This window comes from Lissotriton vulgaris, chromosome 8, assembly GCF_964263255.1.
Source record: "Lissotriton vulgaris chromosome 8, aLisVul1.2, whole genome shotgun sequence".
Lineage (NCBI taxonomy): Eukaryota > Metazoa > Chordata > Amphibia > Caudata > Salamandridae > Lissotriton > Lissotriton vulgaris.
In genome coordinates this window covers 1282060330-1282073048 of record NC_141696.1, presented here as the reverse complement: position 1 = coordinate 1282073048, position 12719 = coordinate 1282060330, and the positions used below count along the sequence as shown (strand labels likewise).

Below are 12719 nucleotides of genomic sequence, written 5' to 3'. Positions count from 1 at the left end.
CCACATACACCTATGCTCCTAGTTCAAAATCCAGATAAAAGAGAAAAAAAGTAAAGTATCCATTTCCATTTACCATTCAGCAATAGGTCTTCTGGAGATGGGTCTGGCTACATGAGTTGTTAACGGTTGTTGATGATTGCTGTACAAACTAAAAAGAAATTACGTATTGGGTGATCAAGTATTGTGTAGTAACTAGAATTTCAATCTGCTTAACTGCCTGACCAAGTTTTTCCAATTTTGTTCTACCATTTGCACAGAAGAACATATTACAATTTAAGGCGTGAGGTGCAAAGATTTTGACGGTCACAAACCCTCAGATTCAGTAAATCTGAGAGTTTGGGACCAATAAAACACTTTTTGGGCCATATGTACAAATATTTTTTAATTTTTTAAGTTTGCAAATGGCCCAATTCACAGAATCGGGCCATTTGTGACAGCAAAAAAGCAGATTTTAATGTTCAAAGGCCCAATTGGCTATTTGGTAATCTTTTACTGAATCGCAAATTGGATTTGCAATTCGTTTTAGGAAGAGTCATGTTTAGGGCGTCCCTTACTAATATCGAATCGCAATGATATGTGTGAATGTTTTGCTACCGTAATGTGTTCGCAAAGCATTTGCATTTTACCACCTACGTCAGGTAGGCGGTAACCCATTTGCAAATGGGCACACCTTGCCCTTTGTGAATCTTTGCAAAATATTATGTGAAGAGCCAGCAGTGGTCCCACAGACCACTGCCTATTCTTAAAAAATGAAAAGAAAACTTTTCATTTTTTATTTTTGAAACACACCCCATTTTCCTTTAAGGAAAATGGCTGCCTTTAAAAAAAAATGCTTTATTGAAAAACAATCACAGACATGGAGGTCTGCTGATTCCAGCAGGCCACCATCCTTGTGATTTTTGCAATTGCCAATGGGTACATTTGTACATTGGTGTTTGCAATTGTCAAATAGCGTATCGCAGAAATTTGCTATTTGGGAATCGCAAAGCCTTCCTTACGTACATCTGGCCCCTAGTAAGACATTAAACCCAATTAACGATACGGAAATGCTTTTCAGAATCGTTATACGGGTTAAGCAAACATTAAGCAATTGCTGTTTGGAAGGGGCGTGTTAAGGGCTTCCCTTACAATACCAATTCCTTAACGTAATTATTAATGTTCTGTGACAAATATGGTTGCAAAACAATAATACTTTACAAATAATTTGAAATTTATGGTAAGCAATTTGCAAATGTGATGGGGTCCCAGTGACTCTTTCTCTTTGTGAACGTTGGCAAAAATATTTAGAGAAGTACCCCTGCCTACCCTTAAAAAATGTTACCTTAACTTTTCTTTTTTAAACGCATCCCATTTTCCTTTAAGGAAAATGGATTGCATTTTGTTTGAAAAATGCTCTATTGAAGAGCAGTGACATACATGGTAGTTTGCTGACTTTATTAGGTCACCATACCTGTGATAGCTGCAAATAAGGGTAGCAATTTACGACCTACCTCATTAATATTCATGAGATAGATTGAATTGTAACCCACTAGTACATAGGTTGGTTCACAAAATAGCACATTGGCCGCAAAAATACTGATCGCAAATTGCGACCGGTATTTTTCGACCAGTGCTTCATACATCTGGCCCATAGTTCCTTTACCGGTTATGCTTGAACAGCAACACCAAAGTCGAACTGCAAATCAAAATGGGAAGACAAACTTTTCAATTCCCTGTTTTTTTAGGTTTCGCCTATTATCATTTGCTTGCGAATGTAATAGGCGAAAATTCAAGTGCTCGATTGACTGGTCAAACCACTGCGGTTTTCTCACAGTGCATGTGAGTCACGTGACCACAGAAGCGGGTCACGTGACCACACAAGCACGCGCATCTCCCTACTCCGCCTGCATTCCCGCCCCCCCACCACCAGGCTCTTTTCTAAACATCATCGCACAATCAATATGTGCCATTGCTTACACGTCAGCCATGCTTGTTTCAACTAGATTCTTCCGGTTCATATCAAAACACAGCAGCCACCTCCACGAAGGATCACACACACCTCAGGCTGTTCAATATGACCCCGCCTTCAGCTGCTGTATGTGCCGCTTCTCCTGCACTTGGGGCCGCAGGTATCACAGGCAGCCACACTACCTTTTGCCTCGAGTCAAAGAGGCACGTCTGGCCTTCCCGCCTCCAGTTTTCCCTTGACCGCAGCCTCCTTGCAATGGTCCCGGGGTCTAGCTGGTCGCGCCTTCGGGGCAGTGAGACCCCCTGCATTTCTTCCTCTAACTCCTCCTTCAGCTCTTGCTTCACTTTACACCACAAATCTGCGCGGCATCACCCGCCAGCCTACCGCTTCTTACCCACAGCTTTGTCGAGCGTCCGGGGCACCAGACCTGTACACAGGCACCTCCCGGCCCAGCAACTCCTCCGGTTTCCGCAGAGTGGCTCCGGCAGTCCGAAAGCCGGGGCCTCAATTAGGAGCCCTCGCCGGCCGGCCCAGACCTCCCAAGCCTCAAATTGTGCTCGCGGCTCAGACCCACTCACTACACTCCAGCCGTCAAGCCTCCGCTGCAGTCCACGCCACCTCCAGACCCCCCCAGGCACTCCCAGATCAGTTTTCCGCCGCTACCTCTGAGGCCTGATCCGCCGCTTCAGGAGGCCGCCACTACAGCCCTTACAGCGTCACTTGCAGAGAGGGGCATCAATCACTGCACAGCCGTCTTGATAATCGCCAGCATCGACCAGACTGGACTGGAGCTAACCTAGGCAGCAGCTATTCTCGGTGGCTGCAAGCCACACCCCCACCATTTTCTTTCTTGAGGGTAATGTGGGGAGGAAAGATGTCTGGAGCAACAAATCAGGTCCTTCCCAAATGAATCTTAGCAGCCCTTTCGGTCTATTGCTCTGTAAAACAGTCTTTACCTGCTTGTTCTTCTCCCTCTTTTCTGACTCTCATTTTCCTGCCATCTGCAGGAAGCAACCCCCAGTGCTCCCCGGTTGCGCCTCCATTCCCAATTCCCACCGCTCTGGCTAAACACGTCATGTCGCTCTAACTCATCACCCAAACCACTGTTATTGCATCACAGTTTTAAAACTCTTTCATTTGAGCTCAGACAGAGTGCAGCCGTATCCTAACGCTCTTGACTGCTGCTGTGCGAGAGAAACCCCCCCAGAAGCCTTCTAATTTGGCTCCAATTGATCTCTCTTCAGATCAAGAGCAGCCCACCCCCAGCAGCGCGACCTCTCTGTTCCACACCGCCGATAGCTGCAGTTAGGCAGGAGAGTTCTCCAGAAGCCTTCCTCCTTGCCCCTAATTGCGTCTCCTCGCTTTCTGCAGATCGGGCAGTCTGCTCTCGGCAGCATGACCCTCCCGAACCTATTCTCCAACACTGCACCTCAGTGTTGCCTCTGGGGTCTCGAGGGAGCCGAGGTGAACCGGGATAACTCTTCTCACCAGCAGCGCTATCCCTTCGGCTCCTCACCTTGATCACCGTGTCTCAGAACTGCCTCGGGGCGGCGACAGAGCTAGTGGCAAAAATCAGGCGATTTCAACAGCGCAACGTTGAGGCTGCGGAGCCTCTGGCAAACCGGGACAGCCTTCTCACAGCGCGACACCTCCAGACACACTCCTCGCTCGCCGCACCTCAGAGCTGCCTCGTGTGAGTTCTTCGAAAGATCAGGCTATTTCAGTGGCTCTTTCTACGGATAACAAGCACTGGCGTTGCCAATAGGTTTCGCATTTGGAAAGTTGGAGCTATTGGTTTTGTAAATGACATTTTATATTTATATATCATTATTGGCATTGTCAACGATATATAAATATAAAATGTCATTTACAAAACCAATAGCTCCAACTTTCCAAATGCGAAACCTATTGGCAACGCCAGTGCTTGTGTTTCTTAGTTATGCTGGCAGGATTTAAGAATCCGGTCAAATGCAGTTAAATTTGTGTCTACACCCTTCACTGTGGCCGGTCTCTAGCTGAACTCCCTGTCTTTCATTGACTTCTCCCAACTTAAGACTGCTAAAATAGCAGTGAGGGCATTGTTTTAATTAGGAGATGATTACACCTCAGGGGAGGTAGGCTGCAGCATTATTGTTGCCTCGGATGTCTCCAAATTTGTGTCTGCCATGGAGAGGCAGGTAGTGGGGAGAAAGCACAGTCAGGGTTGTGGGATTGGTAATAACGTTAAACAGATGGTATTGCTCAACTATGTATTTAAAGAGTGCAATATTTATCTTTCCCTCTTTTCTCAATGCCTGTTTTTGTAAATCAATGTGTTCAATATAACACATTGCCTTTATATTTCTCTTTTAGGCAGTTGACACTTTAAAAATGTTTGAGAAAAAGGACAGCAGAGTTAAAAGTGCAGCTGCAACAAATCTTTCGTTCCTTTATTTCTTGGTAAGTGTCTTTTGTAAAATGGCGTATGCTTTTCCTAGTGATAAATGTAATGATCGCTGGGTTGGCAATAGGCAGTTTCTGTGTTTAGAACAACTTTTGCACTGCTCACAATAGTGTTCCTTATTCCTTCACTATGTTGAGATAATCTGAAAGAAATAGTGCTGTGTTTTAGGATTTAATAGTCCAAATTATTTGATTTTTAAGGTTTTTTTAGGTGATACAAACATATAAATGTATAAATGTATAACCTCCCTTGATAAGGTTCATTGAAGGACCACGTTCATGACCCTAAATTCGTAAATCTTTTGCTGTCTACATATGAGTGATGCAAGTATCGTACTTGTAGGTGGAGATAAACTTTTATTCTTAAAAAGTAGATTGGAGTTTTTGTTTTCTTTCTTTTAGCAGTGTTTCACTTCCACAGGTAAACCCCTTGTAAAAGGTACCATGGGTACCAAGGGCACTGTGACCAGGGAACTCCTCTAAGGGCTACAGCACCTATTGTGCCACCCTTAAAGGCCCTGCACCTAAGTGCCCACACACTGCCATTGCAGGCTGTGTATTTTGATGCAGAGAAAAGTGAAGAGTCGACAAGGCACACATCCATGTGTGCCATGCTTGCAACCCACTCCCTGAGGCCTAGGTAAGCCACCCCTCTAGCAGGGTGCACCAGCCCTCAGGTGAGGATGCTGTGGCATGAGCCCTGTACCCCTACAGTATCTAAGTCCATCCTTCTTCGTAAGTGTAGTAAAGCCATAAAGAGTATAAGGTCGGAGAGTTGGTCATTACGAACTCCACAGCTCCATAATAACTTTACTAAAAACTAGGAAGTTTCATAGCAAACTTATCAGCACATTAAACCCACACTGATGCCAGTGCAGTGTGGGATTGAATATAAAATTAACTCAGAAGGCATCTTAGAGATACCCCCTGAAAAACGACCAGCCCTGATGTGGTTCCTGAATGGCTGCCCACCATTTGCCACCACCAGACAGGTTTATGGACCCCACATTCGTGAACCCTACCAAACCGATGCCTGTAGCCTCAACCTGAAGGGTCCCCTCGACTGTGATCGGAGCTGGTAGAGAAACCCGACGCCAAAAGACACACATGCACCTGACACCCCATGGCCTTGGGTGGCCCAACCGACGGTGTCCATGCATCCCCCAAGAACCCAACTTACCTCTCCAGCCGGTGGTCGCCTTCAGGAAGTCTCCCTACCTGAGCCTGCAGCAACTTTGCCGAACCGAAGGTCTCCATTGGAAACCACAGGGCCTGACATCTTCTTGGCATTCTGCACCTGGCACCCAGCCTCCGCTGTGCTAATCTTTGGCCCCAGCAGGGCTGACCTTAACCCCAGGAGCTTTGCTCCCACACCCATATGGCCTGCTCGCAAGCAGCCCCTAACCGAAGCTCCCCTTAGCCCCATTGGCTAACATTGGGCCACTGCACTCTGCACCGGGCCGCCCCAGTGCTGCTGGTGGTGCCATTTGAGTGTCTATGTAGACCTTGGGGAACCTTGGTGCTAACCCCCAAAACTCCCACACGTCTGGCCACCCTGTAAGGGGACCACTCTCTCTTGTGAGGGAAGGATGGGAGAAACCCCATCATGTACCAAAACAAGATGTGCTGGACTATGTACTAGACCTTCGTTCCAGTATGGCAGAGTACATGCAGAAAGCTTCAAAACACCTAGAGGCCAGCCAGGAGCTCCAGAAGCTCTGGTATGACCAAAAGGCTGCACTAGTAGAAATCCAACCAGGGCAACAGGTGTGGAGCTTGGAGCCAGTGGCACCAAGGGCCATCTAGGATAAATGGAGTGGGCCTTGCCCGATTGAAGGAAAGAGGAGTGAGGTAACCTAGTTGGTAGACCTAGGCATTAGCAGGTCTCCCAAAAGGGTGAAACATGTGAACCGCCTCAAACTCTGTTATGGCAGGGCTGATGTAACCATGCTGATGGTTACAGGTGAGGATCAGGAGACTGAGACTGAACCTCTTCCTGACCTCTTCTCTTACAGCCCCCAAGAGGGGTCAGTATATGAGGTTGTCTACCCAGACACCCTTGCTGCCCAACAGCAAGCAGATTGCAGACAGGTTCTGCAACAGTATGCACAGCTCTTTTCCTTGACCCCTGGTCGGACTCCCTGTACCCATGATGTGGACACGGGAGACAGCCTGCTTGTCAAAACCAAAATCTATTGCCAGTCTGACCAAGTCAAGGAAAGCACCAAGGCTGAAGTCAGCAAGATGCTGGAGTTGGGGGTCACTGAGCTTTCAGATAGTCCCTGGGCCAGCCCAATGTTTCTATTCCCCAAACCTCATTGACAGGGTGGAAAGAGATAAATGAGGTTTTGTGTGAGCTACATCAGGCCTCCACACTGTCACCAAGACAGATGCACACCCCATCCCCAGAGATGATGAATTGATAGATGTTAGGGGTGCCAAATACCTAAGTGCATTTGACTTAACTACATGGTGCTGTCAGATTGGCATAGCCCCTGGAGCAAAGGAAAATACCACATTTTCCACACCTGATGTGCACTTTCAGTTCACTGTGAGGCTCTTTGGTCTAAAGAATGCACCTGCCACCTTCCAAAGGTTGGCGAATCGAGTCCTTGTTGGGTTGGAAGGATTTAGTGCAGCTTATCTGGATGATATTGCTGTATTTAGATCTTCCTGGCAGGATAAGACTCACACACATATTCCGATCCAGGCGGCTCTGTGATTCTGCACCACTCTGCACCCGAACCCCATGGCCCGAGTTTGAGTGGCCCAACATCACAAGGAGGTCTCCCTAGCGATCCTGACCTGGCACCTGGTGATTCCCGACCTCCCACAAGCTTCTAGACCACGCCTGCAGCCTCAACCTGAAGGGTCACCCCAACCTCGACCGGAGGTGGTAAAGAAACCCGACACCAAAAGGCACCCCTACACCCGACACCCCACGAGCAGGCATCCCCCAAGAACACAACTTACCTCTCCAGCCGGTGGTCGCCCTCAGGACGTCTCCCTACCCGAGCCTGCAGCAACTTTGCCGAACTGAAGGTTTCATTGGAAACCACATGGCCCCCGACGTCTTCTTGGCACCCTGCACCCAGCTGCCCCTGTCCCGCTGGTGGTGCAGCTTCTGGTTAATCCCAGGAGCCTTGCTCCCACACCCAAGTGGGTTGCTCGCAAGCAGCCCCTAACAGAAGGCTCTTTAGTCCCAATGGCTAAAATTGGGCCTCTGCACACGGCCGCCCCAGTGCCGCTGGTGGTTCAATTTGAGTACCTATCTAGACCTTTGGGAACCTTGGTCCTAACCCCAAAAACTCCCACTCGTAAGTCGAATACTTACCTGTGAAACCGATAACCCCTATTCTCCCATAGTAATCAATGTTATGTGTTTTTGACCCCAAAAATCTTCTTAGTGTTAAACTGATGTTTGTATGGAGAAAGAGTAACTGAACTGCAAAGTCTTATTTACCTTGTAATTTGAGATCCCTCGGTGTGGTATCGAGGTATACCACCCCAAGTAGTAGATGTAATCTGAAAGTAATCAAAACATATCCCAAAAGTAATTACTGTGTAATGTAAACTGGTTTTTAAAAACATACCAACCTGTAACAATTATAAATCCATTCCCAAATGTCTTTGTGTGTAAAGGTTTACAATTGAAAGTACATTTTACCTACCTGTACCAAGTCCTGCTTGGGTCTAGAAATAAAATAGAAGTATACCTTTTTTTATACTTACCTAATTGGTCTGGATTCTATCTCTGAGTGTGTGCATCAGTCTTGATTGAGTGAATATAATAAATGCTGAACACACCCTCTGGATATGTCTAACTGCTCACCCACACTACCACAAAGAGAGCTGTGGTACTTACCTAATTTAGCCTCTGATGTACCTCTGGGGACTCCCTGGACTCTGTGTACACTATACTTTACTTTGATATACTATTTACGGAGCCAACTTCCTACAATACCCTTTATGTATTTTTTTATGTATGTATGTATGTATGCATGTATGTATATATGTGTGTGTGTGTGTGTGTGTGTGTGTGTGTATATAACTCGAATTAGAACTTCTTAATGTTTCTTCTAATATGCCAACAATTGATAAGGAATGGTGAGTTTATGCAAGTCTTTGATGACATGGCAAACAATCTTTTAATGAGTCTAGATTTCAACAGCTTACAGAAGTACATACGTTTGTGTTCCCGTGCAGCTCACCTGAGGGAGATGACCCCAGCACCATAACATGGAGATATAGATATATATTCCAAACTAATTTGTGCATAGAAACAAAATGACGGGCCACTCCTTAACGTGTTGCTATGTTCTGGAGTTTTATTGCAGATTCATGATGGACATACTCCTCTGAAGTGTTTCAGCCATATTAGGCCTTTGTTATGGTGTGATCATTGACTTAGAATAATCTGTTATAGGGTATGGTGAGATAAGTGAAAAGGACTTTATCAGAAAACAACTTTAGAATTTCCTTGTTATTCTGTATTCACCCCCAATATATTCTGGTTATTACACTGTTGTTATTACTCAGGTAATTCACTGTCTTATCATCATATTATACAGTGTCATTACCAAAGATTAAAGTAAGTACATTCTTCCCAATGAGTGGTCACATAAACATCCATGATCACAAAATAATAACATAATTCTTAATCACAACCATAACAGTATAAACCCCAGGTGGGTACAATCACCATACATGTTTAGTTCATCCATTTCATGTTAACCATCTGTCTAAATCATTGAGTTTAAATTAGTTCTTTAATCATATTTTCTCAGGTGCTTTTCATCTTAATGTAACAAGGTAATTCTCTTCAATGAAAAGGCTAAACACAATGATATAGCAACAAGATTGTTGAGACCAGACTTGAGGATTAAATGTAGGACAATCTTTTATCCAATTCTATAATTTACAAAAGAATGGACATTTTCTCATCCTGATATCCTTTTGGATGAGTGCCTCCTAAGTTATTAATACGCTTGAACTACTCAGAATGTCTCAGCTCCATCACGTTGTCTCTACTCCAATGTAGTTTGGAATTCGATGCCATAATACATGAGAGCTTCCCAGCGGGAATCATTAAAATCCATGAAATGTTTGCCTGTATTGTAACTGATATCTACATTCCTGATGCCTGGCAGGGTATCATGTCAGCAAATCTCTAAAGAAGCATCTCAGTATGGTTATATTTTTGTAAATACACTTCAGTTTGAGTAATTAATTTGACTATTATGATTAAAACAACAATCATTCTATATTATTAAATGTAAAGTTCAGCTGCATCTGCAAAACAATTTAACCTGTTTCAAACTGCAGCAAGAGGGATATTAGTAAACCTTATCAATAAAGTACAGTACTATAAATATATTATTCAAGTCAGCGTTCTATGTTCTACACTTATAAAGATAATAAGGCTAACAAGCATTGGCAACGCCAAAGGTCTGGCACTGGCTTTTATTCGTTTTGTCATCGTTTTTGTAAATACTTAAATTTTGAGGAGTTGCAAGACCATCACCAATTTAAAAAGTAAACATTGGCAAAAGGATTTGTTATGACCTCACAATGCACTTTGCCATAGTAGTCCATGTTACTGAAGGGAACTACTTTGTATGGATGTGCTGTTCGTGAAAGAACAGAATGCTGTCACACAGTGAGGGTAGCCAGTGGCTGAAGTGGGCTGGCCCAGTGCCCCATTTCGTGTGCTGTAATGGGTGGAAGAAAAATGTGAATGACACAGCAACAGACCAATTGATGAAGACGACTGACTGAAAGCCACTATAAGTATCTGATTTATATACTGTTAGTACAATTAAAAAGTCTTGGCTAATACCAGACCTAAATATGTAGTCAAGATTAACCATGTAATGATTTTATGAGAAGTCTGTCCAGGGGGACTTGGGGTCAAAAAAGCCTTTTTGTTACTGAAGTGTTCTGTTTTTCACCCTTTTATAGGAGAATGAAGCCTTACAAGCAGATATGTATGCTGATTTAGCTGTAGCGGCGGACCGGTATAATCCATATGCACTCACTAACAAAGCGAATTCAGTGTTTTTAGCTGGGGACCACGAGAAAGCAGCAGAGTTTTACAAAGAAGCGCTTAGGAATGATTCTTCCTGCACTGAGGCACTTTATAATCTTGGTAAGCAGTGTTCTGTTTAGAAGAAACCTGCATGTTTTAGTTAGGAATTATATTTAGGTAATTGTTGTTAATGTTCTAGACAGATGTTGCAAATAGAAGCATTTGTCAGTAGTAGACATAATCTTTTTTCAGTATTTCCTCTAAGCGGTTTAAGATCACAAATGTATTTAATTTGTTTATTTCATTCTCAACAACTGATGTTATGTAAGCCCCTATGCATTTTCCCTAGCAAAGTAATCTTCCCTAATTCACAATTGTTTCCTTCTTTCTTGCCATTAGAAAGAGAGACATTTCTTCTTTTAATTCTGATAAGAACATTTTCCCTAGAATTTTTCATGTTACAGCCAGAGAATCACTGTGCCTCACAGATTATTCTCCTGAATAAAACACTTACTTAATTAAGTATAATAATTGCACATGACACAATCCTAGGTATAACTGTTATTTCTCTTAAACATGTGACTCATGCCCTCTTCCATGCCGTAGATCATGCTGGGGGTGTCTAGTAGGTGGTTCCATTTAGAGTCTGGTAGGCAACCCACAGGCCCACGAGGGCACAGAGGATATGGTCGTCACCCCCCTGGTGTAGGACCATCTGCTATATTTTGGATTCCGTGTCAGGTAGACAGGGATCTTGCATTCAGTGATGTCGCTGATGTGGTGGCTCCTTGAAAGCATGGATGCTTTCCTGAGTGGTCACCATGTTTGATGTACCTGCTCAGCAAAGTGTTTTGTTTTCTAAAACCAATATCCTTAAGTGGGAGTTTTCTTTCAGAAACAAATTGCCTTGACACGTAAGGAGTGCTGTTGTGCGTTTTTGCTACTGAGAGTGGCATGCTTCATATGGTGAATCTGGGTGAGGAAAACAAGTAATGGTTTTCCCAATCTAAATAGGGCCTGGTAAGCCCCACTGTGAGCTTGTGCCCAGTGCCGGGCAGGCGGTCACATCAAGGATTTATGCTTGTGGTGTAAACTCAGCACTTCCCCCAACTCTAAACAGAGTATGAGAACTGCAAGTTTGGTGGAGTAGGGCCACTACTGATTTATGGCAGTGCTCTAGCTCTATTTTGAGTGAACCAAAGTGCAGAGTTTACATTTATGGCGCGGTTCCTGCTCCAGCCAACTTGAAATAAGTGTACTTTATATACCTGGCCCCCTCCTTTATTTCCACACATCACCATGCGGCAGAATGGTAAACTGCTTCTCAGAGCTACAAGAAAACTCTAAGTTTGCTCTGTCAGTACTAAATGTGAGAGCTTAATGTGTGAAAGACCACTCACCCTTCTTTTATGTTGCAGCCTACCAGACAGCAGAGCTGTCTGATGTGCTTAAGACATCTTGAGGACATTCAGAAAGTTGACTCAGGAATGCATTCCACCAGTTGCTTACCATTAACCTTTTGATTTGTAACTCACATTTTCTAGCTTTCTGTTTGCTTGCTTTGTATGCTTTAGGCTGTCCAGCTTGAGGTTGCACCTCCCATTGCCCAAACCGTTTACTGTATTCTTCCACAAACTGTCTTTCTGTAAAAAGGTCTTTAAATCTTGTTCTGATGTTGTCATGTTTGCTGTGCATTCACTGAAAGAGGTCAAATATCAGACTGTGTCTTCCAGGGAGCTTGGTGTTTATTTTTCTTTCTCTGAGAGGATTTCTGTGGCAATCATGCTGGCTACTGTCTGACTGCTTGAGGAAGGCTATACAATGTTATTTTTTTCTAGCATACAACAAGATTTAAATGTCTATAAATGAACTTTGCTGATGATCAAATCAATACATTGGGTGATGACATTTACACACAATTTTAGGCATTCTTAGGTATGTGACTGATGGAATATAGTTTGAAGCTGGTAGTACTAGGCTGAGGATGGGTGTAGGGAAGCTGAACACATACAACCCTATATGCAAGTGTGGTAGAAGAGGTTGGTAAATAATCCATGTTGGAACTTCAAGAGACCCCTTTACGCCTGAGAACTGTTGGTGGAGCATTTCAGACTATTGAACCTTGCATGTATAGGAAACATCCATGCTGTTCTGTTTTCTGTATTTGGTTCAGCTAATAATAAATGTTTATAATAACCATTTTCAAATTCCCCTGCCCCCCTTCCCCCACCCCATCCAAGGGAAAGGCAAGACAAAAATACCTTGGTGAAACAGCCAGAAGTGTGAACATGCACTGCCTTT

General features: G+C 44.1%; 1 protein-coding gene across 2 annotated transcripts in view; it reads left to right on the top strand.

Annotated features, from left to right (window-relative positions):
* IFT88 (intraflagellar transport 88) overlaps positions 1 to 12719 on the top strand; it is a 536518-nt gene that overhangs the window by 286873 nt on the left and 236926 nt on the right. For both annotated transcript variants that reach the window (XM_086935210.1, XM_086935211.1), the window contains exons 16-17: positions 4301 to 4387; positions 10352 to 10538. In XM_086935210.1, the coding sequence (XP_086791336.1) occupies positions 4301 to 4387; positions 10352 to 10538 (274 nt within the window). The remainder of the gene's footprint in view (positions 1 to 4300; positions 4388 to 10351; positions 10539 to 12719) is intronic.